A 25,800-nucleotide genomic window follows, 5' to 3' on the forward strand; every position below is an offset into this window, starting at 1 on the left:
GGAGAGAGGAACAATGGACAAGAAGCTCAACTACTCAGGTGATCTTTACCCGGAAAACTCCTCCCTTTGGCAGATCTCCAGAAGGAACAGGTCATATGTGAGAGGGAGCTGGGCTAAGAGCACTCCCCAGGTGCTTCTGGGAAGGCCTGCCCTAATTCCAGCAAGGGCATCACAGCAATTTAGCTCCCCTTACTCCTATTTCAGCACTTCAGATTCCCTCTCTCTCCTCCAACAGCTTATGTCTTGCTGGTGTCACTGCAAACAACAATATTTGCTGCTGATAGGGGTAAACTCTCAACGTTGTCTTGACTGTGTGCAAACTCTCTCACTGTAACACATCCACTGACACTGCCCAGTATAAACTGAAATATGAAGAAGTAAAAGATTAAAACAATGAAGTAGAGGCACCAATAGGCTTTATTTTCAAATAGGATGGGAATGGCAGGAAAAACTATTCAATGGCCCTACAATAAAGAAGCTAATCCACCTCAGTACTACCTCCTTTCCCACTTGCAGCTCTGCAAACAACATTCTGCTGCACATAAAGGCTCTGACCTGAAGGTCCAGAGATGGAGAGCCTTGCCTTACATTCAGGCAAAGTATATGGGAAAGAAGGAGAGGGAAAAGCTCAGTGTTTCACACTACCTTCCACACAAGCTAGTGCTTAGCACAGTGTACTGCTACTAGACCCCACTGGTGTGTGTCCCTCCTAGGCAGGAGCAGGGGGACCCCACTGACCGCTGGTTGCTGGGCTTTGTCCCTCCTGGGGAGCTCCTGCCGTGCTCGGTGGCCCTGGGCTGCTGCTCCTGGCTCCCTCCAGTGCCAGCCCCAGGCTCTGGAGCTGAGCTGCATCCAGGTGCTCCCGCTGCCATCCTGTCACCACGGCGGCGTTCTCGGGGCCCAGGTTTGCTATTTGCTCTGGGGACAATGCCTGAGAGGAACAAAAGACAGAAAAATTGCTTTAGGCTGTCAATTATAGAAGGCAGGTAAGGAATCAGAAGTCAGCACTGCCTTGCATTTGGAATGAGGGACATTAGCCTTCAACATTGTGTTGCTATAAAAGAGCTCAATAGAGCTTAAAAGAATCCTCTGTATTCATTTGCTTCCCTGACCACTCATCTGTCTGTCACCTTTCTCTTTGATGTTGGAAGCTGACAGCTTGAGAAGCTTTCTGTGCCAGCACTGTATTGTACACTTCTTCAATAAATTGTTGAAGTTTAATTTTCCAGCCATTTCTTTTCTGATTTGTTCAACCTCTTGTGTTTTCATTTATTTCCTCTTATTTCTGCTCCCAAGGAACCTCATTTGAACTTACATTTGACCTTTGATTATAGTTAGCAGTGGAGCAATGAGATGAAAAGACCCCATGCTTTAATCTTATTATTCAATTTTCTCTTTTAGATTGAAAATCTTGCCAGTTTGTTCATATTAAATTTAAAAATTAAACATGGCAATCATAATCTTACAGTAATTATCTTATATCATATAGCAATTAAGCAGTTTGTAAAGCTTGCATTATTGAGCAGGCTGGTTTGCTTTAGTTCTAGTTAACATTCTGCAGTCACAAGCATTTTAACCCTCCTACACAACAAGGAGGGTTTTCTCTTGCAACAATTCTGCATCCAGGTTCTACTTTGGAAAGACAAAATTCCCTTTGCAAGTAGGTCAGATGATGGAGCAAACCCTTGCCCATTTTTCATTGTCTAGCAAATGGTGTGCTGGTTTAAACTCAGCAAACTCATGGAAATGCCTACAGGTTCAGACATTCTGAATTGAACATCTTCTTAACTCACCTGAAGTACATAATACAATGTAATTTTTCATAAATCAAAATCTGAATAATTTATACAGCTGCAAAATGAGGCCATAAAAAACCTGTGTAAAACCAAAGTCTTCTGTGAATCTTTCAAATACAGAAAACTCTTCCAAAGAGGTACTCTGCTTTTTGTTAATTACTTGTTGTAGTATTATTACTACTCTTGCTAACAAAAATGTTGTTTGTTAGGAACTCTACAAGAAGATATAGAGCTGTTTTGCAAACAAATAGTTTCTGTAATGAGATTTTAGGCTTATCTGAACTGTCAGTGGTACTGTGCACAGTTAGTGCTCAAGGAATTTTTCCTTTTTATAGGAGCTGACACAGTTAAGTCTCTGTTTAGCTCAATGTCCATAAGTACATTGCTTGCCTGAGCATCTGAAAGAGACCAGCCCAGGCAGAGTTTTAATCTTGTCACTAAGTCAAAGAAAGTCAGGGGCAATGATCTCAGGATCCCTGTTCTAATTTCTGGTCCACATTGAGTACTGCTGTAATTAGATGTAATTCCTTTCTGATCTGTATCTGCCTGCACAATCTGTTTTTCAGAGCTAACTTGGGAGAATGGTGCCAGATTTTAGGTTAATAAAACAGCTCTTGCACACTCAGCAGAGAAATCTGTAGCTATTACAGCATCCTCTCAAATGTTAATAAACAGAGACAAAAATCCAGATCTGAATCAAATGTTGAAAGACACAGTGTCTATTCCCTGTTTTGTAATACTTGCTATTTCTTTGGGATGCATTCTGAAGGATGAATAAAGCTTGTCTAGCATGTTTCATGGGCATCACAAATACAGATGATACAGCTGAGAGTTAATGTTCCAGATCCTTGATGGTCTCTCACTTGACAGACCATAGAAATTTTTTTCCAAAACCTATAAATCAGTGCTGCAGTTTATTTATACCAGAGTAAAAACAATAGAAATTTAGTAACTTCTTCAGTAATCAAGCTCTTACTTGGAAAATTTCAGGAGGTATATGTCTTACTGCTGATGGCTGGATATATGGCATCAAGCTTTTATCAATGGCTTTTAATTCATCCTCATTCAAACCACCTAAAAAACCCACAGAATAGAAACAAAACTCAATGAATGTTATTTTTATTAAATTTATTTTTAAGGTAATATAAACTTAAAGCACTTATTAAAAAATGTATAATAAATGGTTTATTCCAGGTTGTTATATAGAGAGATGCTGGTTCTTTCTGTTTTGATTCTTTCATTATATTTCAGCATTACAAATTCTCTGACCTTAGCCATTGACATGGAATGTACTCTACCTGACTTACTTTGTCTTGGAAAAGTAAATTATAAAAGCCTATAAAATCATAAGCAATGTTATCAGGGAATGCTCATTCAGAGTCTCTTCTGATCCATGTTAGGAACATAATCATGCAGTAGGAGTGACTTCTTCAGGTGGGGAATCATTGTCACAGGCATTGGGGATGCTAACAATTATGAGGGTTCAATGTGCAGTTAAATGATAACAGGGAAACAAATCCAGGAACAAAAGTGGGAGTGACCTCTGGCTCAGGAGGTCTCAGAGGCTGCAAGAGCCCTCTGAAGTATCTGGAGAAGCATCACTCCAGGCCAGCCCTGCCTCCCTGGGCAGCCCATGCTTTCCAGCAGGATCTCTGGGCAGCCAGAGCCAGCTCCTCCCAGGACAGCCTGGCTCACAAAGAGTGACTGGGGCTGCAATCCTGAGAGGTTTTGCCCTCCTTGATTGACCCTTTCCAAATTACAGGACCTGAGTAACTTCAGGCTGTGCTTCCCAAGGTCAGTTTGAGCAGATTTACAGAACCTTACAGAGAATCCCATGACTTTTCCTCAGTGCTTCTGAAATTGCTGGATGCCTGTCCCTGCAGGTGACTCCCCTCTGGAAGGAATGTCTTTTGCCAGCCTGCAAAAATCCCCAACTAGGTGAACCCATCTCCTAATAGCAATGCTTCACAACCAGCACCATCTGGAGCTGTAGCTTTGTTACCTGCTATAGTACCAATTTCCTGTAAAACAGAGCCATTCCAGCTGGGAGCAGCACCAAACACAGATTCTGTCATCTTCTTAAACTGCCTCAGAACAGGGGTGCTGCAGAACAACAGCCCAATTCTTGCAATTGCAGCACTGCAAAAGGCAACAAGGGCATCATTACAAGCTGCATTTACATGGGGTACTAAATAGGCCTGGAATATACTTGAGCCTGCTGTAAGAAGACCGTAAAACCCATTTTCAATTTAAAATATATGTGCACAAATTGCATACAAATATTTCAGGTTTTAAGCAAAAACCTGTATTTCTTGATGAAATACTTAAATGGTGGGATACAAATGGCAGAGGAAAACTATAAAAGAACACACTTTAAACAACTGCTGCATGCCTTCTGCTTTTCTAAAAGCATTTAAAATGTGAAAAGGTGCCCTTTAGGCTCTGAAAATCTTAATGGAACAAAAATGGCACAATATATTTTATCAATAGAGCTACTAATAAATATTTCATTAGATATAAAATGCAGTACCTGAATTCAGCAGTCCTTATGGATGTGATTTCTGTGGAGTTCAAAGTACAGAGAACAGCTCCTAATCCAACTAAATCAAAACTTTTTAATGTGCTGATGGTCTGGCCAGAGTCGTCCAGAAAACCTTGTAAAATAGCTCTTGCCTACAAAAGCAGTAAGATAGTATGCATGAACAGGGTAAATATAATTGAAAGGTTTGTTACTAGATGATTAAAATCTTATCAAAAGTGATGGAGCATAAATAAATATCTTGAGCCTCTCCAGTGTATGGTCATGGCCTTCAGGAGGAGCACTGTCACCACCTACATGTGACACTAAACCAGGGCACCGTTACCCAACCACCTGCTAAATGCAAATGGTGTGAACACACTCTGTACTTCTTCTGCCAGGTCTCAGGGAAAGCCTTCACCACAAGAAATGGTGCTGGATTGGCTCACTTACATTGCTACAAGAAAACATAAAATACCTAAGGGGATCAATATGTAATTTTGCTATTTTTAATACTCAGGATGACTTGTCTTTTTTAAGTGCCATAGATGAGTGGTGACCTGTGTCAAGGATTAATTTTCAGATATGAATGGGATATTGGTACCAAAGTGCCTTTGCAAGCCAAAGTAATTTAGGATGGTGCTCATTTTAAACTAATCCTTTAAAAACTGAGCCCATCTCAAGCATGTCACCAAGGCATCCTCCAAAGCCAGTGAAAGAAATAATCATCTTCCAAGACTTCCTAATCTATCCACAATGCTGAACTTCAAATAACTAGCTTAACTAGCTGCCAAAGTTTTAAGACAATTGAAATTCAGCAGGATGAATCTCTTTTAACTAACTACTCTTACTGACAGCAGGAAACCTCAAAAGCAAACTGGTGCTGTATGAAATCCTCCCAAGTGCCTCCTTCTTATGGTGCCCTTCAGAACATGAATTTATTAAACTGATTTGTGATATTCTGCCAGAACTGCCACCATGCCAGCATCTGTGCAGTCACAGAGCCCTGACAGGCCACAAAGTCAGAAATATGCTGCATATGTAAATAAAAGTTTTTAACTCTTATTATGAAAGTCCCATTGACATAACTAGAAGTTATTCAAGGAAAAGAACATGAGAGGAGTGTAAAGGGCTTCTAGGGCAATGGAAGCTGGGGCTGGGGACACTGTGCAGTCTGTGATTGTCCTTAGGAAGGCCCAGTACTCCCAGCAGGAGTGTCTGTTCCAGGGACAGTGTGAGAGGAGCTGCTCACCTCCTTCCACTGCTCAGTGGACAAGTGCTAAAGAACACACTCATCCCCACCCCAATTAATGATTGATGCTGCCTTGGCCACCTCCCCAGGGCAGCCCCAGCCAGGCACACGCCAGTGCTGACCTTGTGGCCACTTTCACTGGGGTCAGAGTGCAGAAAAGCAGCAGGGACTAGTGTGGGTCCCTGGATCTATTTTCTAGGCAGTTCCAGGACCCGAGTCCCAAAGGGCATGAGTGCAGAGCCTTTCACCAGGAGTACATTCAGGAGCTCCCTCTCACTCACCTGGGTAAGAGTCCACCCTGTTTGCTGAGTAAGAGCAGAGACGCTGTCGATGGAGCTCAGGTCCAGCTCTGCGATCTCCTGGGCACTGAGTGCCAGAGCAATGCGGCCCAGGGAGATGATCTGGTAACTCCTCCAGTCTGGCAGCAACCCCCAAACCTTTAGATGAGAGCCATTCATATCTGTCAGGTCAGTATGACTCTTCCTCTATATACACCATTCTCAAATCCTTTGGTTCAAAAGTCCTAAAACCTGAATATTCCTCTTTGCACACAAAAAGCAGAGCTTAGGTATTGTGAAGGTTTTTGAGGTTCTACACCAATAACAATTAGTTCATCTAAAAATACGGCAATTTTTACAGCTTGGACTTGTTGATGAGTCAGAATATGAACTGTTGGAAGTGTGGCTGTAGGAGCAAAACCACTAAGAACAATAAAAATGGGAATCTGTGCCTAGGTCCACACTGTTACACTGCCAAGAAAGCAGCACCTGCACTACCCAGGCTTCTTCCCAGCTACAGTTGCTCCAGGGGACTGACTTTAAGTTGCTTTTGTGACCAGTCACCCTGGCTCAGTCACTGACAAGGAAAGACAAAGCAGAGAATCAAGTAATACAGACAAAGAACCAGTTCCAAAAGTCCTGATTTCTAGATGGTGTTCATACAATGTTAAAATAAAACATAACTTTAAAGCATTTGTACAAATACAGTTAAATTTGTAAAGCTTTGTAAAAAACCTAAGGAAATAAACAGGGGCTCTTCTGAACCAGTACCAATGTATTTAAACTGACAACTTCCCCTGCTTTTAACTTTATTTGTGATAAAGTCGCAGTGATTGAAAAGCTGTCACTGAACAGCCTGAAGGAAATTTTGGTATAAGGAAAAGTTCTGCCTGAGTAAAGAATAATAAAAGTCCATCAAGAGCTGAATTTTCAGAGACCAGAACTATCAATTACATTTTGTGACAATGGTAGAAGACTGTAGACAGTGGTCAGTACCTCCCCAGATGTGGCCAATTGCCTTTACAGAAAAAGACACTGGGTTTTGGCTGGAGGAAGAGACTTGAACAAGCCAGGCACACATTTTTAAAAAATGCCCACTTTAAAGCTCTCATGTACTTCAGCAACTCTGCTTTGTGTCAGTGAATACATGACAGGTTTCTAGTATAACATCATGCTGCTAACAGCACCTGGAAAATTAAAACTAAAAGCTCAGGGCTGGGCTACCATCTGAGTCAGGAAAATATTTTTGAGATAGCTACAATTTGAGTTTTGTTCAAAAAGTTAGAAAGGACAAAGCTAGTGGGGACTTGCTGAAGAGCATCTCTGTAGTTGCCTACTGAATAGTGTTTGCATCATCAGATAGACATGGAGCTGCACAACCTCCAGAAAATATCAAAGCAGAGCTCAGGAATCTGGATGTGTGAAATCAGGCACTCCTTACACAGAGCTGCAGCTCTCTCTGTGCACATCCAGCACAGAGCAGCCTCAGCTGCCAGGGTGCTTTTCCCAGCTGTGACCCTCAGGTTAAGGATTTGTTTAAGAGATGCATTGCTGGGTTTGTACCTCCCAACTGAGTTTCCACCAGATCTTTTATGTTGTTTTTACAATGTCATAAAGGGTCTAAGTCTGGGAAATGTCAATCTTTTCCAAAGCAAATAGACAGTAAAAAGTATTAGCCCAATTTTAAAGCTTTTAATTCTCTAGCTTAAGAGATACATGAAACACATGCAGGCAAAAATGCCAAGTGTCTGTTTCCTGATCTAGGCCATAAAGTACAGAATTTGAAGTACTTCATAAATAGTATTATCTGACAGGGGTGGGTGAAATCTCAGGCAGAAGGATATAAATAACACAACACACGAAACTGAAACACTCCTTTGTCCTCATTCACCTAGAACTACAGATCCATACAGCTGTCACTGCTGCAGAGCTGGGAGACCTTCCACTTCCAAGTGAGCTAAGCTTCTTACTTTCATTAAGATACAATCTGATAACTAGACTTTTTGAATTAGTTTGGAACAATGAGTAGTTGAGGCTTAATGAAACCTTTAATCAAAGATGTTAATAACATAACAGCATCTATGCATATAATTTGAAAGAGCTTTGCCTGTCCTGTCTCATTTCTCGTGCTTCATGCTCAGTGTAACACCACACTGCATTTTGAAATGAATATATAGGAAGTCTGTCTTTGTCTAGGAGAAATCTGCACAAACACTCACAGACAATATACTGCCATTCAGTGCACTACTGATCTGTGAGTCTTTGAATACAGCCAGAGATGTGAGTGTATCAACCTTGTTTGCAATTTCCCTACAATTGATATCACTCTGCAAGCACACCAGTATGTTACACTGCTGTAAATAGCAGTTTTCACTATGGAAGGGGAGCACTGTTTTTATTTTCTTCTAGGATTACATTTTCCCCCTTTTCCTACCCACCTGTCCATGCTGACAGAGGGAAGCTGACTTGGGAAGAATACATTTACTGCAGATGTCCTCCTGCAACAAGGCAGCAGAGACACGACTGCAGAGTCACCATCTGCTTTCAGAAATCTGTGCAGTGCCACTTCTCTTCAAGCTCCTGCAGTTCCACTGCTTTAAAAGCTGAGCTTCACTGCTAAAAATTGCCCAGTTGGCCTTATTTACCCCAAATCCATGGTCAGCTCCACTACTGGCTGCAGCTGCTGGTTTGAGGAGATGCTGCCCAGCCCATGTGGCCCCTGGTCCTGCTTTCCTCCAGAGGTCACAGCCCTCAGGTCTCCAAACCTCCTGCACTCTGTCCTGCTTGCTGCCAACTGCAACTTGTAGATGCTTCCCAACCTCATTCTGTCAGAACGATCTGATGGAACCTAAAAAGGACTTTTACATGTTGGATCATTTTGACAGAAGGGGATTACAGAGTGGCCATGCAGAGATGGAAGCAGAGAACAGATAACCTCCAGCAGATGCTGCTGACAGGAAGCTGAAGCCAGGCTGGGGCAGCACCCTCTTCACCTCTGAGTCTTCTGCAACCAGAACAATTTGTCTCACTGCACCCTAAGGCCTTTTCTTGCTGAACTAAAAGTATGTTTGGGAATTTGCCCATTCTCTGGCAGTGCAGGCAACCACAAAGCAGCAAGAGGAGGTCACCCCAGGGAGAAGAGCAATAGCAACAACAGGGGTGAAGCACAGTCTGACTTCTCTGCCAGCCCACTGTGTCTCAGGCAGGGCTGCCCAGAGCTCTGCTGGTGCCCCAGCCCAGGCCCAGTGCTGACCTGCCCCAGCACAGCCCTCTGCCCAACCGTGCTCCTGGGAAAGACAAAATGGAGGTGGGGTTTTGCCTCCCTAAAATTTCCCACTGCTGGGTCTGTCCCTGCCTGTGAGAACGTGGAAAAAGGAGCTTTATTCAGCTCCTTTCAGTCAGTTTGGGTTTAACCCTCTGGAAGCTATATTTAGCATCCACATAGACAGTTTAACATGCCAAGCTTAATTCTCAGCAGGGCAATCAACAGCCCCTAGCACTGCTTGCTGATTTTTCATTTGTGAAAGGAAAGTGAGAAGCGAGCAGAAAAGTAATTCAAAAGTAAAACCACTTCACTTTTCCAGCTGACAATAGCTCAGAACTACTTGCCTGTTGACTCTAAAGCAAGGGCAATAGTCTTCTATCACCACCTCACATTATTTTTCCAATAAACCATAGATATTCTTGTGGCAGTAGTGACATTGACATAGCACAGTTATTTTAGAACTGTGTTCAATAACACCAAATCAAATTACAGATTTAATTTTCCTTCACAGACAGGATAGTTACCTGCTTGGCTTTTTCCTTCAAGACAGTCAGCTGGGAGCTGTTAAAACCTGAGACACCCCCAAGAAGTTCCACATTTTTGTCAAAAGTCTCTGGATCCATGCATTTCAGTTCCTGAACTGACCAAAAGACATTTGCTTCTCCTAATTTAATAATTTCATTTGAAGAAGGAGCTCTGGTTCTCAGACAATCTGAAAAAGGTCAAATAGTAAGAGTTTTCATCAAAGAGACAACAAAATAAATCAAAGCAATATTGATATTTAAGAGAGCAACAGACTATGAAAATTTACTGCTGCTGATGTGATATTGATAAATTATTTTGTAATTGAAGAATTTAAAAAATATTTCTATTATTAATGTTCTGGATATAAACTACCAGTATCTTGCAAGTTTCTTTGAAGTCTAATTCTCTAAAGGCACCAAAACCCAGGCAAGGGCTTGTTCAGAGTTTGAGCCTCCATTCGCTGGGAGCCTTCATTCAACAGGAGTGAAATGCAAACGTTTGGGATGACCCTGGTGGAAATTCACCAAAAAGAGCCTCAGCTGAATAAACATCACATTCAAACATGGATCCAACTCAACAAGAATGGAACAGACAGGAGAGGTCTGGGCACTCTGCACTGCCTGATAGAGATATATGTCTTGTAAGACTTGTCTGACATTTAAACAAGGTGAAGACAAGCTGGATGTGTCAGAGAGCACGGAGCTTGTTGGTTATGTCAAGCCTGTTGTTAAAATGTCAGGATCTAGAGAGGGCTGCACACTCACCACAGCACTGTTTGGACAGACAAACTGCCTTTAAAAATCTTATTTACAGTCAGGTTCCAGGCCTATGCATTATCAAACCAGACAGTTTCTATTGTGTGTTTTAACAAATCCTAGTCTTTGTTGACATAATCTACCTCTAATGTTGATGGAAAGCAGAAATCAGAATCCTAATGTGGTTGTTTACTGCTCCCTCTTCTGTCACTAATTTAGAAAAACCTTATTAAATAATTATCTAAACCAAATAATCCCTACATGGCTTTGGATACAGTCATTACCAGCAAAAAGCATGAATTTCACAGACGCTGTGCCTCAGCTAAGCCCCCCCAGATAAATAAATTAAAGTGAGGATGTACAAAGTAGATTTGTACTTTGAAAGGAGGCAGAGGAGGGATTTATTTGCATCAAAGGAAGCTGCAGTAGTGGGTAGAACACTGAAAAGATTGAATCTGTTGAGCAAATGAAAATGCTGCTCAGCTTCCACTGTACCAGCTGATCTTCTGCTCTCCCTTTACCTCCCTCTTGTGAAGCTGCATTGTTTCCCTTTCCCCTGCTGCACAAGGTCAGCTTTTCTCATGGAAATATTGCCCATGCAGACGGTGCAGCTCCCTTCCCCAAGTCATGCAAACCTAAGACTGGGTGCCCTTGAAAAAAACCCATTGATTTTATAATTTTTAACACACCAGATACACTGATGCAATTAAAGAGGGAAACACTAATTAGATTTTTGACCTGATGCCACTTTGCTGTTCCTTTTGCTATATATTTAATTTGATGAAAAACATATATATACACACACACATATTATAACATCTCGATGCTTATGGTGAGAAACCTGAATTTTTTCTCCAGCACTGCTGTTGCCCTCTGGTAGCATCTCAGACACACAGCTCCCTAATTTTGCTTTTCATGTTCCATCTTGCCTTAAGCACCTTAAAACCTGTGCTTTTAATCTTGATATAGACATAGATGCAAGAAGTCTGTCACTGGTAATTGCTGCTGTTATTTACATTAGCTCACAACTAATGGTCCGTGAGAAATGCAGAATAGTATTGGCGGCATGAAAAGCTTTAATGTTATTCTGGAGTAATTTTCATAATACCCATTTTTTTTAGTGATTTACAAATCACTAATTAAACTTCATTCCTTACTGAAACCACTGTGTGAGTTGTATGGAGCTGATTAGATTGTTTGGTAACAGAAGTTCAGTACCATGTTTGGGCTGCAGAAGCATTTCTGGAGTAGCACAAACAATCCTTCAACTTCTCATCTCCCACATTCCCCCCAGCTGAGCTCATGCACCCCAAGTGAAGGCTCAGGAGCCTCCTTGGCCTTGGAACCAAGTTATCCTCTGACAAAGACCCTCAGCTTTGCTGGCACTGCTCTTGCCATGCAGATGAGAGATCTCTGGACATGAGCTGGGCTGATTAGAGAAGTCTTTGGGATTCATGTGGATCCAGAGGCTAGAAAAAAGAATACTTAAGGACACAGGCAGACTGAAATACCTGCTGCTGAACCTTCAGTCCTGTGGCCCATGTCTAAAGAAATATGGCTTGTGATCTGCTGATTTACTTGTTGAAGGAAGGGTGAATCTCATGCATACTGGTGAGCTGACCCCCTGCTATTTCACCAGCTCAGTCCTGCTGTTTTTAGATGTGTGATGACTCCTCTGATCAACTGAGGTCATGTTTTGTTTCAGACTATGCAAAAACACAACCCTCAGAACTCCCTTCACTTCTCTGTGCCTATGAATACAGCACTGCAAGAGGAGAATTCATTTCCAGAGACACACAGTCATCATTCAGAGTTCCTGCCATACAAGCAGATGGATTTCCAGGGTGGCTCAGGGCTTGCTGAGAGCTTGAACCTCTATTCTGCTAGGCAGAGAACCAAGGGGGAGATTTTCAAAGACAAAGGCAGACAAGATCAAACTCCTTGAATATCTTTGGGTCTAAAGTCCCATTGGTGTTTTTCAAAAGCTTCCCCCACAGCAGGATTGTTTTCCATGGCACAGCTTACAAATTCTGCCTGAGTGAATTTCAGATAAGAGGAGAATAGTTGTAATTATAATAGAATACAGTCAGAGTACCTATCTGATATAAAGAAAATGATCCATTTTCTTTATGCAGGAAAATCTCCACCAGAGATTCTAATAGATTAGTTTGGTTGCTAATTAAAATACCTTTTAGGTGATTACAAACTTGTCCATTTGGACAGAAAAAACAGTGCCACCACTGTCAGATTTAAGAACAGATCAGTCACCATATGCTCATGTCTGGCAAAGGATTAACTATGTGCAATCTTTTGGCACAATGGTAACTTGTCACCTTCACAGGTTTTTAATTGAAGGGGTTTCAATTAGATTATGAAGTAAAAATAGAAGAATTAAAAATAAACAAATCCCTCTAATTCAAATCATTCATCTTTTTCATTTGTGTACTTAGAAAGATTCCAGGAAATGCTTAATTATGTAATCCTGTAATGAAGGTTTCAGCAATTAGTGCATTATACAACTCTGATGAGCAGCAGAATGAAGACTCTCACTGTTTTATCCTGAAAATCTATAAGTGACTCAATGCTTCCCTTTTATCATTGGGCCTCTCAGAAGGCATTTGATGACAAAGTGAGACAGAGTCTGTTTGAATTGCACCATCTCAGCCCCAAATGGCAGCAAAGGCCCCAGTGCAATACTGACCAGCTCTGCTGAGGGACAGGAGAACTCTGCCAGAGCCATTGGAGACTGACTCGAACACAGCTGACTGGAGCTCTTCAGCTGAAGAAACTGGTCCATTTGTCTTTGCTATTTGTAAAATGATCTCTGGGAACTTCAAAAGGAAAGAAAGAATAAATAAGGCTTCTCTCCCTTTTAAAACAAATCAATTTGCAGAGAAAGTCTTGTGCAGACCTTAGCAAAGCAGGGGTTAGTGACAGTTCAGTCTTGTCCCATTGTGCAGATGTTCCAGGAAAGAGTAATTGGCTGCTACTGAAAGGTCACTGGCACACATTTGAGGGGGAAAAAATTAGGAACAAAGCAAATTCTGAGTGATTCTCCATCCTGTGTGCCCTCCCAGCTTCTGGCAACACCTGAGCACTGGCTGATTGGTGTCTGTGTCCAGCCCCTCCTGGAGCAGTGAGTGCCACCATTTTAATTCAGGTTTCATTTCACTTGTCTTAAATTTGCCAGATAAGTACATGAATTGAGGATAGGGACCCAATTAAATGATGAGAAATAACTTTGACCTGTTTGCCTTCTTTAGGCTTTTCTGACCTCTCTCCTCCACCCTGCCAGACACCTTCCTTTCCTTTGAAGAGTCCTATTCTATCTGGTCAATTATAAGCATTATCTCCAGTGGAAAAGCTGCTGACTCTGCTCACATATTTCTGCTGAAGAATGAATCCCTCATTCCAGTATAGTTTACTCCTATGCATAAAAAAAATTAAGATTATATGAACTAAAGAGGGCAAGGAAATGACAAAGTGCAATGCTGAGGCCATCAGATATTGTTACTTGTGCTATGCTGACCCCAGGGCAAAGGGCACCATGAGTAAATGCTAATTTGATCAGTATGAGCCCATTAATAACAGGATAAGAAACACAACTTTTATGGTTGGAAGGCAGAAGGATGGAGTAAAGAGCACTGCAAGGTGTAAAGTACTAAAAATGAGTCTGCATCACTCTAAATGCCCCTTTTTTCCCCTATGTGACAATGTACAACTGTCATTGTACACATGCAAGTAATTGTTTAGAGTAACATTACTCTCAAGAAGAAATCTCTTTGATGGAGCCAAGAATATGTGAAACATTAACACAGGGTTCCTTGACAAAAGAATTATTTACCTAGTTCAGCATTCAGGTGACATAATTTAGACTGCATTATGACATTCACAATTCCAAGATCTAAAATTTATGTTAAAAATTAATTTTTTTTAATAAAAGCATACCTTTTCAGCAAGGACATTTAATTCCTCTTTTGACAGCAGAACTATGAATGGTCCAACATCTAATGTTGCTTCTGATGTCCAGTTGTTTGAGGGGCTGAAAAATATTTTGAAAAATTCTATTAATAAAGAACACTACAATAAAAATAATACTAAAACTTCAGTGGGTTTATGATACTTTATCATACAGGAAACAATTCTATGCCAATGTGATGATTCATTGTTACAAGCATCAGATTGCATTTTCTCATCTCCCTGGGCATAGGGCATTAGTGGAACTCACAATATAATCAGAAAAACCCTTCAAACATGGTGGTGATGGAGCTCTCCCTCAATAGTCAAGTGTTCTTAGCATTACAGTGTTTGAACAAGGAGAAAGAATTCCTTCTTTGAAAGAAAATTTATCATTTTCTGTCAGTTCATATTGCAATAGTAGCCTGCAAAATAGTTATCAAAAGAGAAATAGAAACATCACCCAAATCTGACAAATGTCAGTCAACTCATTTGGTGGGTGACTTAATAAAGCACTTAGATAAGTTATTTTCAGCCTGACAGAGCCTACAGAAGAGTGTAGTGACAAATATGTTACTAGTCATGTTTCCCACAAACTATTTTAATTGCTTTGTTGCTCCACTATGAGGATGTTTAAATATCTTCAAAATTAAATTATATAAAATAACATAAAAATCTTATTTAGCACAGCGTGCCACGATTCAATAAAACTGATTTGTATCAAGATCAATGCAGGGATGGGATCTGCTGGAAAATACAGCTATCAGCTATCCTAGCACAGAAAAATGCTGACTAGCAGGAAGCTGAACAGCATCTGATGTGATCAGGTGGGTCAAGTCACCCATTTTGGGTGAAGGGGTGGTTAGAAACTGTGCCACCAGTCTGCCTCTCCAAATGCAAGATACTTCCAAGGGACAATGCAAGGCAGAAACAGTACATTCTTGCCAGATGGCTTTGTTCTTGGCACGACTGATCCCAGTGAGGTTCCATTCACCCTCCTGATCTGAGTCCTTAGTGACACCCAACACTGCCCACCCTGCTGCTGCAGATGCTTGAACTTCACATCCCTCTGCTGCTTCTCTGCTCTCTCCTATTGCCACAGGGGCTTGCAGTTCTCTTTACTTGGCTTCTCTCACCAGCACAGTAAGTACCCCACTTCCATTTTCCCATTCTTTGTGTTCCTGCTCCATTCTCTGCTTGTAACCCCTTTCTCCTGCCAGGCCAGTGAGTCTATTTGCCTGCCCCCATAAACATGACATTTTCTCTCTTTTCCTCTGGGACCTAAGTCATGCAGGGTGTCCCTGGGGTTGTATTTTGTTCCACAGTTATCACATTACACACAAGAACAGAAATGTCATTCTAGTGTCACTTGGGCAGTGACAGAAGCTGCTTTGTGCTGGTTTCCCTGCAGTTCATCTGGGCAAAGCAAATGTTTGGTGTTTGTATGTCCCAACCACCAGCATGAGCACAGTGGTGTATCCAATACTTACCCATATAACTGGAGGAGTTTGTATTTAATTTCAATCTTCTGCTCGTGGCTGAGCTGTTGGCAAAGTTTGAATTGATGCAGGGCTGCTGCCATTGCCTTCAGGGACATTCTGCCATGTAGAAAGGCTGGAGGTAAGTGGCAGATTAGATTTCCAAGGAGGTCAACATCATATTCATCAGCAATGGAGCTGTTCTGAAACAAGAAGCATTTGCCCTGTTGGCAGACCTAACTGGGCTCTTGCCCTGTACCACTCAGCTGCATCACAACTCATTTAAGCTGTAAGGAACAAAGACACAACAGTGTGCACTGGCAACTTAATCTACATTTTCTGTTGAGACTGCCTTACATCTTTTGTTTTACCAACCCAACTGGTGATATTTCATAAGCACTTCTCAGAGCTTTCAGTATTCTTTATTCCATCCTGAATCACACATAAAGAATGTGACCACCCAGCACCTGCAGAGCTGGTGCAGCTCTGTCTGGCAGCACAGCCCTCAGTGGCCCCTTGCAGCAGAGGGGCCCCAAGCTCTTGCTGTTAGAGCTGAGCTCTAAGGGGCTTCTCAAGCAGCTGCCAAAACACTGGGGATGATTCAGCTGGTACTGTGTGTAACAGGAATGGCCACAGCTACATCAAACAACTAGTTTCCCCTAAAAACTGGTGAGTGCTGCAGCTCCCAGACAGCAGAAGTCACAAAATCCTCCTGGTACCAGCACCTCTCCCATGGAGCTCCCTGTGCCACAACAGCTCTGCTTGGAGCCAGGGCAACACTCCAGGTGCAAACTGGTCAGCTCTAGGCTGTCCTGGCCAGCAGTGACATTTCATGAGAACACTTTGGAACATCCATGCAGTCAAGGAAAATTGCTAAGCAAGCTAGAAAAAGGTTTGCTTAAGGAGCAAACAATAACATTAAAACAGTACATAAATCCCCCAAAAAACACAGATGGATGGGTGAAGAACTCATATAGGTGGTGACTCTCTCCTCCTCCACGGTGTCTCCTCCTCTGCTGGCCCCTCTCAGCCATACCCACCAGGCACTCCTGTACTTTCTGCAGCACAGCATCCCTCTTGTGAAGGCTTGGGTTCAGAAGGTCCATTCCAGTCTTGCCCACACGTTCAAGGAAAGGGACACACAAGGGGCCTGTAACGTACTCCAGGTACTCAGAACTGCAGAAAGAATTCAGGGGTCAGAATGCAAACCTGACCTTCATACACCCACAACCACAGCCATGAAATCTGTGATGACAGAGATACTTAGAGACGAGGCAGGACTTGAAAAATCATAAACCAGACAGGCCAAAAAAAAAGTAATTAACCCTGACCTTACCTCAATACCCATCTTCTTCCAGTCCATCAGGACATGAACTGAACTTCAAAAAAAGGCTAAGAATTATAAATAGCTGCAAGTATATGAAAGTGCTCTGAGATACTTTAACACCATATGAAACAACTGTTTACAGGTCAGAAGCTTTTCCCTTTTCTCTGTTTTATTAGGAATAATTCTCTGGTGAATGAAAATGAGGTGGGTGGCCTGAGGATCACAAGTAGTTTTAGAGTAGGTTTCCTTTTTATCAAAATCTAAAAATCCTGCCAAATTAAAAACAAATATGCTCTTCTCCACACAGAGTGGCAGACAGCCTTTGCAAATAAAGCCACAGCCCACATCTGCCCAGGCCCAGTCTTGCCAGGGTCTGAAGGCAACAGCACCAGTGACTTCTGAGGGCCCTGAACAGCCAACAGGCAACTGCTGCCAAGTAACTGAGTGCTGCACTTCATGGGAAGCCTTGCATTAAAGCCTATTATTATTTTACAATTGTTGAATAGAATAGAGCCTTTTCAAATGGAATACTTTTCTTACTTTTCTCAATTAAAAAATATTCCACAAAAAGAAGGGTTCTCAGTCCCTTTTATCCCCTTAGGCACATAGAAAGAAAGAGAGACAAAGAAAAAGTGAGAAAGAGACAAAGAAAGAAAGGAAGGAAGGAATTAACAAATTTTACAATTCAGGAGTTCTCATACATACACAAGTTATTTTTTCCAAAGGAAAGAAGCTGTCACTGAGAAGTTTTGCTAACTTACACAAATGCCTTGAAACACACTGGAATGTTTCCAACCATACAGAGAAATATGCTTCAGCAGTATTCAGTGGTTTTGTCTTATATATCCACTTTTAAAAAGACCCTAAAACAAATAAGCAAACCTAAACCAAATAAGCCTACCTAGGGGGAAAAAATCCACCATTGTGACAAAAATGTACCATACTAAAAGACACAAAGTATTACCAACTTGCACTTGAGAGATTTTGCCTACAGTCAGTGACCAATTTTGATAAATCACCATTTATTTGAATCATCAGTTTTCTTAGGACTGAAGAGATTCTTTGAAAAGTGCTCAGAAGTTAAGAAGGACTAAGATGTAACTCACGGAAGCGCCAGTAAGAGGAAGGGAGGAATGGATGCATTGGAGACTTTCCAAAATTTCCAAGCCAAACAATTAACCTAAAGGCAACAAAAATTTAGGCTCTTAAACCTCTAGTAGTTTTGAAGAAGAATAAAAAATATGGCTTGTTTATTGCAGCATATATATAAATTAGCATATATAAGACTGTGCATATCATCTTCAGAGAGCATTTTTATCTGGCTTGTTTTAGTTTTCTTTTTGTAGACATCAGAGATGAAACATTATATATTTGGGAACGTGAGAACATTTGTATGTTTCTGAAACTTCTATGTATTTCCAAACAGATTACTCATGAATTAACAAGTCAGAAGGGCTGTAGGAATTTCTTGCAATTTGTAAGTGGCAAATGAAATTGTCAAAATGAAGTATGATAACAGACAAATTCACACATAAAAGATTTAAATAAAATATGCTAACAGACAAGTTGAGACATACAGGATCTTGAAAAAAAATCCCAAAAACTCCAAAGACAAAATAGAATAAACCAAATTTTAATCTACCTAATTTGGATATTGGGTAGCATGTTTATGTACATAAAGTCTTTATTGTTTACCTGATATGGAGAAAGCAGATGAAGATTCATTTCAAAGAATTTAAAATTGTTTAAAAATATGTCTGTGTCCATACTTTCAAAGAGTTGACAAGTTACTCCTTTCACAAGCTGTCCTGTGCTGATAGGAAAGGCAAATTTCAATCTTATGAATATTCAAGGAGGATCTAGTCCTTACTCCCCACAATCCCATCCCAAGACAGTTTCTTCACCTCTCCCATTTCCTGTAATTAAAAGTAAAAATGCAAACAAATTGAAAAATATCAGCAAAGCCTTAAACCACCCAAACCTCTGCAATGCTTTGAGCCTCATTTTGGTTTTGAAGACTCCTTCTGATAAGGAAGGTGAATTATCCTGTGGTATCCAGGAATGAATAAGCATAAGTTGCTCTCATCACAAAATTAGTCTTAAACCCCATTTCAAAAGAGATACAGTCCATACCTTAGAAGGTCAACAGGATGGTTTTCCTTGGACAGTAATTCATACAGATACAAAGCCTGAAAATAAAACCACCATAACTGAAGGTAGCTTTAGTTAATCCAGTTGTAAGAGACAACAACTTCTGCAAGGTTTTTGTACTCTGAGCTCTGTTATGTACTCTAAAGGTACTTCTATGGTCCAGCTTGAGCAAGCAAAAGGGTTGGCATCCAGTTTAGATGAATGTTTTCTTCACAAGACAAGCCATCGCTGACTGGCATTATGGGATGATGCTAAACCTGCACATGGCCCACAGCTACTGAAAAACTTAGGGCTGAAGGGAGCTCTGGAGATCTGATCTGATCCAGCCTTTCATCTCTCTGGACATTACATGCAAATGTATAATATGCAGTACTGGAAAGAGAAAATTTACATGGCAGAAGCCTGAGGGCTTAAATTCAGCATATGAATGCTTCTTTTTCCATAGCATTGTCTCATGGTGCTGCCTGGGCTCTAAATGCCCTTTGGTGTTTATGTTGAGATAAAATTGGGGCAGTTCCTTCCTTTTACCTGTGTTCCTTTAACACAAATATATTACACCACTTTTCCAATTCTCCCATCACACTACAGTGCAGTGGAATGGGAACTGCATAACAATTTTTACCTGGCTGCTTCTCAGTTCTTTTTCGTTCAGCATTGCAGGATTATATCCAGTTTGCTTCCATAAACCAGAAAGAGAGACTTCTTTAAAGAAAGCTCCTTGTATATCTTTGACTGATGAAGAAAAATCTCCAGATGAAGCAATCTAAAAAGAGAAACACAAAAAATACATGGCATTTCTGAACTGATGCTTAGATTTACAGGATTTGCCCTTCTTTCTATTCTGTGTAATATTTCTCTAAGAGGATAAAGGAAAAACACGACAGTATTAAAACCACAATGAAATAAGCAAGAGAGAGCCTTCAAAATACACTTGGTGTTCAGAAAAATGGCAGTAGAACCATTAACCATTGAGCTAAAGGACATATCTTGGTTTAATTCCTGCTGTACAGTTCTGGTTATGGTGCTGTTGTGCAGAGAGAACCTGGAGTTCATAATCCATCACCTTCCTGAGGATGCCCTGCTGCTGTGCAGGAGATAAATCTGACAGGTACTGGGACGTTGTGCCTCGAATCATCTGAGCCAGCTCCCTGGGGCTCATGCTGTGCAGGGACCAGGTGCCAATCCCTGTCACCAAGGCACCCATCTGGCTCACGTTGTAAAATGATAAAACCTGCAGGGAGAACAGCACAGGCAAACAGGAAATTTCACTGAGACCAGCAGATGTATTTAAAAGCAAAAGTCAATAAAGTAAAACTGCTTATTAAATACTTAATGTATTTCTTTCCTGGGATACATTTTCTGTGTCTGTCCCATTGAACAAATGCCTGAAGTTTCTCAGAAGTTTCTTTTTCTGAAACTTCAACCAGGACCTGATTCCTTGCATTGCAGTATATTTGAATATACAGCCTGGGATCTCTGATCATACAAATTCTACTCAGGGCAGTGACACAGACAAAATAATATATACAATTGCCAAATCCAAATATTCATTCTCTCTGTTACTAGACAGTTACTTTGGGATGTACAATCTTGGATGCTTTTATTTGATTTAAACACATTTTTCAGGCCACTAATGAAATAGAGTTCTTGCACTAAACCTTTCAAAATCTACAGTTGTTGTTCAGAAGAAGCCATTTCACTTTTAAAAACAGAAGGTAGGAAAGCTGTTATCAGAGGTACCTTTTCATAAGAGAGATATTTACTGGATAAAATCATAACTTGGCTCTTTGCCCACCCAGAGACTTGGTTTAATGTTGCAACAGCACTATGCACTGCTTCAGGTGACAGAGATTCCAGCTGACTTGAAGTTAGTCCAACCACAGCATCTGACAGAGTTCCAAGGGTATCATTCAATGTCTGGTTTTGCATGGCAATGTGCAGGAGTTGAGATTTGAGCTAAATCAAACAAAAAGAGCAGATCAGAAATAAAAATCTGCCAAGAACCAATTTCCATTACTACCCAAAACATTAACTGGAATCTCTGGAATACGCATTGGCAAATATTCACACACTTCATAAAATTTCAAAAATAGAAGCATAGTTGTGAAAGGTATATGGAACAGGAATATGAAACAGAATGAGAAAAGAATAAGCACCCAAAATGGGTTTCTATTCTTTGCATTCTCAATAACTATTTTCTCATATTTCTTAAGCCCCAGTAATTTTTCTCTCATTTTTTTCCTTATTTAAGAAGAACATCTTTCCTCCTCTGTTTACAGGGTTATGTTAGGCAAGAAGAACAAGTGTTGTACACACCTCATGAACCTTGGCCTGGAAACCTCTCAGCTGATTGCATTTAATCATTTGATGAAGCAGAGCCCGGGCCACAGCTGCATCCATCTGTTCCAGGTCATCATAAAAACAAACCAACAAGCCCAGCCTATAGAGCAGAAACACATTAGCTCCCTTCTGACAGAAAAGGTGTCACTGTTGGGCAAAGGAAACACAGCTTGGTACCCTCTCCTTGTGATCACAGCCTGAGCCATTTCTGTTTGTCATCAGTGCCTCAACCTGCAGCCTTTAAAACTTAGCCTGAAACAGGGGTATGAGAACATGCACTGTACTCAGCTGAATCCTGCCTGGATTGGTTGTGCTTGAGGATTTACCTGTCCTGCTTCCATTTGTTCATGGCAGGATTGTCCCAGTAAATGACTCCACTTCCCTCAACAGGATAATTTTGAAAATGATGGAGGGCTATTACTGCCTCTAGAAGTGTCTTGCTGAGTTCTTATCTGGTTTGATTGGATGTTTTGAACTCTAAGTCCTGCTTGGATTCCACATGCAGCACAACCCATTTGTGTTTCAGAGCAGCAGCTGGGGCATGCCATGGCCTCTTTATCATTTCAGGAGTAAACAAAGCCTGCTGTATCTCACATCAAACACAGGACTGGCCAATGGATGGAGACCTGTCCAGTTCACCACTGCTCAGGAGAAAGCACACTGAGGCTCACTGCCCACTGGTGCCAGCACAGCATCTGCAAGGCAGGGCTTTGAGCTGAGCTCATTTTCCTTCACAGTTCCCATGCCATAATATTTAAGTCAACATTTCCATTAATCTCTGTAAAGTGCAAGCACAGCCATTGTTTTTGGAGAGGAGGAGTCACACCACCATGGGGAAGTGCCTGTTGTAGGTGTCCTGGCTTGGATCTTGTGCTTATTTATTGCCTTTACCTGCAGCCCTGCCAAGAAAGAGCTCTGAATTGTGCATCACTATGTCTGGATTTTGAACTTGATAGTGATGGGGATGAACTGGTTTGTAGGACGCCTGAGCCAATTCCTTTTCCCTGTAAAATCTCAGCCTTTGTTTTTATAATTTACAAAGAACAAGAACCTCAAAGATATGGCCAAAGCCCAGCTTTCCTGCTACAGTCCCTGGTTTTTCACAGTTCAGTGAGACAAGCACAGGCAGAGAGTCTGGGCAGTAATGTCCAGATGTGAATCAAATCATCAGTGGACAATGCTGCAGCCCTACCACAAACTCAGTCAAATTCTGCAGCACAGAAAGGTTTTTAGTTCCTCCAGTCCCTCAACAACAACGTGCCAGCAATATAACAAAACACTGCTTCAGCAGCACATCTGAATTCATGGGAGATCATCAAACCAACACACAAATCAAAGAAATATCTATAAGAGCATTTTTATAACAAATAATTACATTCTGATGCATTATTGCATAGCCACCAAAAGCTCTTCATCTCCTTTGGGATTAGCAGAAATGAATAACACTACTACTTAAAAGTAAAAGTGCATTTAAATCAACAGCATGGTTAAAATGAGTAACATAAACTAAGCGTGTCGTAAAAATGGAATACATTAAGGATTATGGAGCATGACATTTCTCTCATCCATGAGAATGTGGCAGCTCTTGTGAGTGACAAAATAATTTTTAAGATTTCTGACATTGAAATTTAGAGCGTGGGCATAACTCTTCTCTCGCTTACTCCTCCGACAAGAGCGATGCTTCACGGAAGTCAGCGAGCTGCACTGCAGTAATGACAGCAGCTCTGAAGCCATAAAGCATATTCTCCATTAGCTTAAAACTCCAAGGTATCCCCCAAGGAGGCTACAAATAATTTCAGACAGCATTGTCTTGGGACTAAATACATCCATTGATATGACAATGTAAATGTAAATGTGGAGTGCAGAGCTCTCTCATGCTCGCTGCGTATTTATGAGTAACAGCAGTTTATTTTGGTTTTTTATTAGTGGTAAAGTTAGTTCAGTGCAGATTTGACAGCCCTGAAAATTCAGTTTCCTGCTTACACACCTAAAATCCAAACATATTTAAGCATGGCTCATCTCCACCCTGCAGGACAAAGAGGACAGCAGGGCAGGCTTTACACTGCTTCACTTTGTGGCTTCTCTGGTGACACCCACGTCAGCTTAAACCCACTGGCAGTCCTGCTGGCAGGAGTTGAGGTTTCCTCCTTCAATCCTAACTGTAAAACGATTTCCCCCAAACACCTCCATGTTCTGTGATTCAGGCAGCCAAGACAACTCATGTCCTGCTGTCCCAGTTTATTTTATAGCTCTGTGATGTGGTGGAGCTCTGCCTAGGTCCCCCAGACACTGCTGCAGCCTTCCTACAAATGCTACAGGCACCTCCTCACTGTGGAGCAGGAGACAAAGCAATAGCTAATTAGGCACACCTCCAAAAATTCATAAAGTAGCAATTCTTCACTGTTGCTAAACAGAGCTGGACTTCTGCCTAGATTTTTCCTCTGGAATGAAAAAGCTGTGCCACGCTATCAATTTCCATTTTCTCCTCAGTTAGTTGTTCCATCCACACACAGCCATAAAAGAAAAAGCAAAGCAGCCTTGCCTGTAGAGGGTTGAAGTGTTCCTCATATCAAAGCCTGAGGAGTTGATCCTTTCCAGGAGGGCCTGTGCAAGCTCTGGTGTGATATCAAACACCGTGTCCAGCTGCTTGGTTGCGTTGTCGTAGCTGATGAACAGCCTGACCTGAGCAGCACAAACAAAACCCTGCATCAGCACTGGGAGACAGTGAACCCTGGCAAGTCTCTGTCTGACACCCAAAATTAACTGAGCCTGTTCATGTTATAGAGAAAGCAAGAAGATTTGGATAAACCAGTATTTCTGAAGGCAAAGTTGAGTGAGTGATTTGAGTGATTCTTTGCCAAAATGTCATATAATTTGAGGGTCTTCCATCATTGGTCCCTTTCAATAGAAGTCATGGAAGTCTAATGCACATAAATAATTACATATTAATGACAGGCACTTTAAATTAAAAAGGTAAAAGAATTTTGAAAAGAATACATTTATATTTCCTCTCTGTAGTTTCTCTTTATAATTAATTAATAAGATATATTAAGTTATTTTTCATGTTCAAGTTTGCTTTTGTGTTCATATTATTTATAGCAATAATAAATCCAACCACATTTTGTTACTTACTTCATTGAGACTAATTTTCAGAATTTCTTCTAATGGGAGATGAACCACGTATCTTCCCAAAATCCATAAGCTTTCTGCACTGACCCAAGAAGTTGATTCATTGAACTCTGTTTTGTACAAATAAATACTCACTACAATGTTCAGAAAGTAATTACTTTTCAAATATATTTTACCCAGTATATTGTTATTGTTAAATAATTTAAAAATCCACAAATCAGAAAAATCCTTAGCAGAGAGAGCCAGATTCCCCCCATTTGCTACATTTTAGCACCACGCTTTTATGAGTCCATACATTTTTAAGTGAAAATGAAATAGTGTTTCAAGCGTCTCAGATTTTCTCATACAAAAACAATTAATGTTTTATGTTGTCAAAAAAGAGAATGGATTAAGTGTGGGACAGGAAAAAATTACCCAAAAGTATTAAACATGGAGCAGTGTTTTTAAATTTCACTTTTCCTAATCAATTGCATTATTTAAGAACGTCAGGAAGGCATGATACGTTATATATCTTATATATTATTATTGATGATGCTACTTATTTCAGCAATATGCAGTAGCAATAATGGAGAAAATGAAAAACTGTTCAAATACCTACATGGAAATAGGCTGACAAAACCACAAAACACTGCATAGCAGTTAAAAAATGGCATTCATTTAGTAACATTCTCCCAAGGATTGAAAATGAAATCAAGATCCAAATATCCCTGAGAAAAAACATATTTCTGGACTCCATGGGTACCCTGAGCCACAAAGACTGTTTTCTCCAGGGTGCTGTCATTTGGATGGCTCTGTGTGTGACACCTCTGAACACATTCCTCAGCAGTGCTGATACTCACAACTCTGTTCAAATAAAATCATCCATGCACTTTGAAGATGTTCCAGTGCTGGGAAAAAACCAGCCTGCATCTATCAGAAGCTGAAGGACTCCATTAAGTGACTTTTTTGAAAACACAGATCTAAGCTCCTTAACTGAGACAAGATGATGATCCCAGCAGACCTGTCAGGCCTGCGTTTTTTAAAGTGATA

General features: G+C 40.9%; 1 protein-coding gene across 1 annotated transcript in view; it reads right to left on the reverse strand.

Moving 5' to 3' along the window:
- The window catches only part of OTOA (otoancorin), a 42,723-nt gene that overhangs the window by 6,663 nt on the left and 10,260 nt on the right, over positions 1 to 25,800 (reverse strand). Inside the window, exons 10-28 of the mRNA XM_005487450.4 lie at positions 24,775 to 24,881; positions 24,185 to 24,324; positions 21,619 to 21,742; positions 21,043 to 21,258; positions 20,366 to 20,533; positions 19,925 to 20,065; positions 19,285 to 19,340; positions 18,847 to 18,964; positions 18,258 to 18,331; positions 16,865 to 17,000; positions 15,837 to 16,027; positions 14,338 to 14,431; positions 13,091 to 13,220; positions 9,634 to 9,821; positions 5,848 to 6,003; positions 4,327 to 4,469; positions 3,799 to 3,935; positions 2,773 to 2,870; positions 739 to 931 (exon numbers count right to left, since the gene is read on the reverse strand). Coding sequence (XP_005487507.2) covers positions 739 to 931; positions 2,773 to 2,870; positions 3,799 to 3,935; positions 4,327 to 4,469; positions 5,848 to 6,003; positions 9,634 to 9,821; positions 13,091 to 13,220; positions 14,338 to 14,431; positions 15,837 to 16,027; positions 16,865 to 17,000; positions 18,258 to 18,331; positions 18,847 to 18,964; positions 19,285 to 19,340; positions 19,925 to 20,065; positions 20,366 to 20,533; positions 21,043 to 21,258; positions 21,619 to 21,742; positions 24,185 to 24,324; positions 24,775 to 24,881 — 2,610 coding nt within the window. The remainder of the gene's footprint in view (positions 1 to 738; positions 932 to 2,772; positions 2,871 to 3,798; positions 3,936 to 4,326; positions 4,470 to 5,847; positions 6,004 to 9,633; positions 9,822 to 13,090; positions 13,221 to 14,337; positions 14,432 to 15,836; positions 16,028 to 16,864; positions 17,001 to 18,257; positions 18,332 to 18,846; positions 18,965 to 19,284; positions 19,341 to 19,924; positions 20,066 to 20,365; positions 20,534 to 21,042; positions 21,259 to 21,618; positions 21,743 to 24,184; positions 24,325 to 24,774; positions 24,882 to 25,800) is intronic.

This window comes from Zonotrichia albicollis, chromosome 16 (assembly GCF_047830755.1).
Source record: "Zonotrichia albicollis isolate bZonAlb1 chromosome 16, bZonAlb1.hap1, whole genome shotgun sequence".
Classification (NCBI taxonomy): Eukaryota; Metazoa; Chordata; class Aves; order Passeriformes; family Passerellidae; genus Zonotrichia; species Zonotrichia albicollis.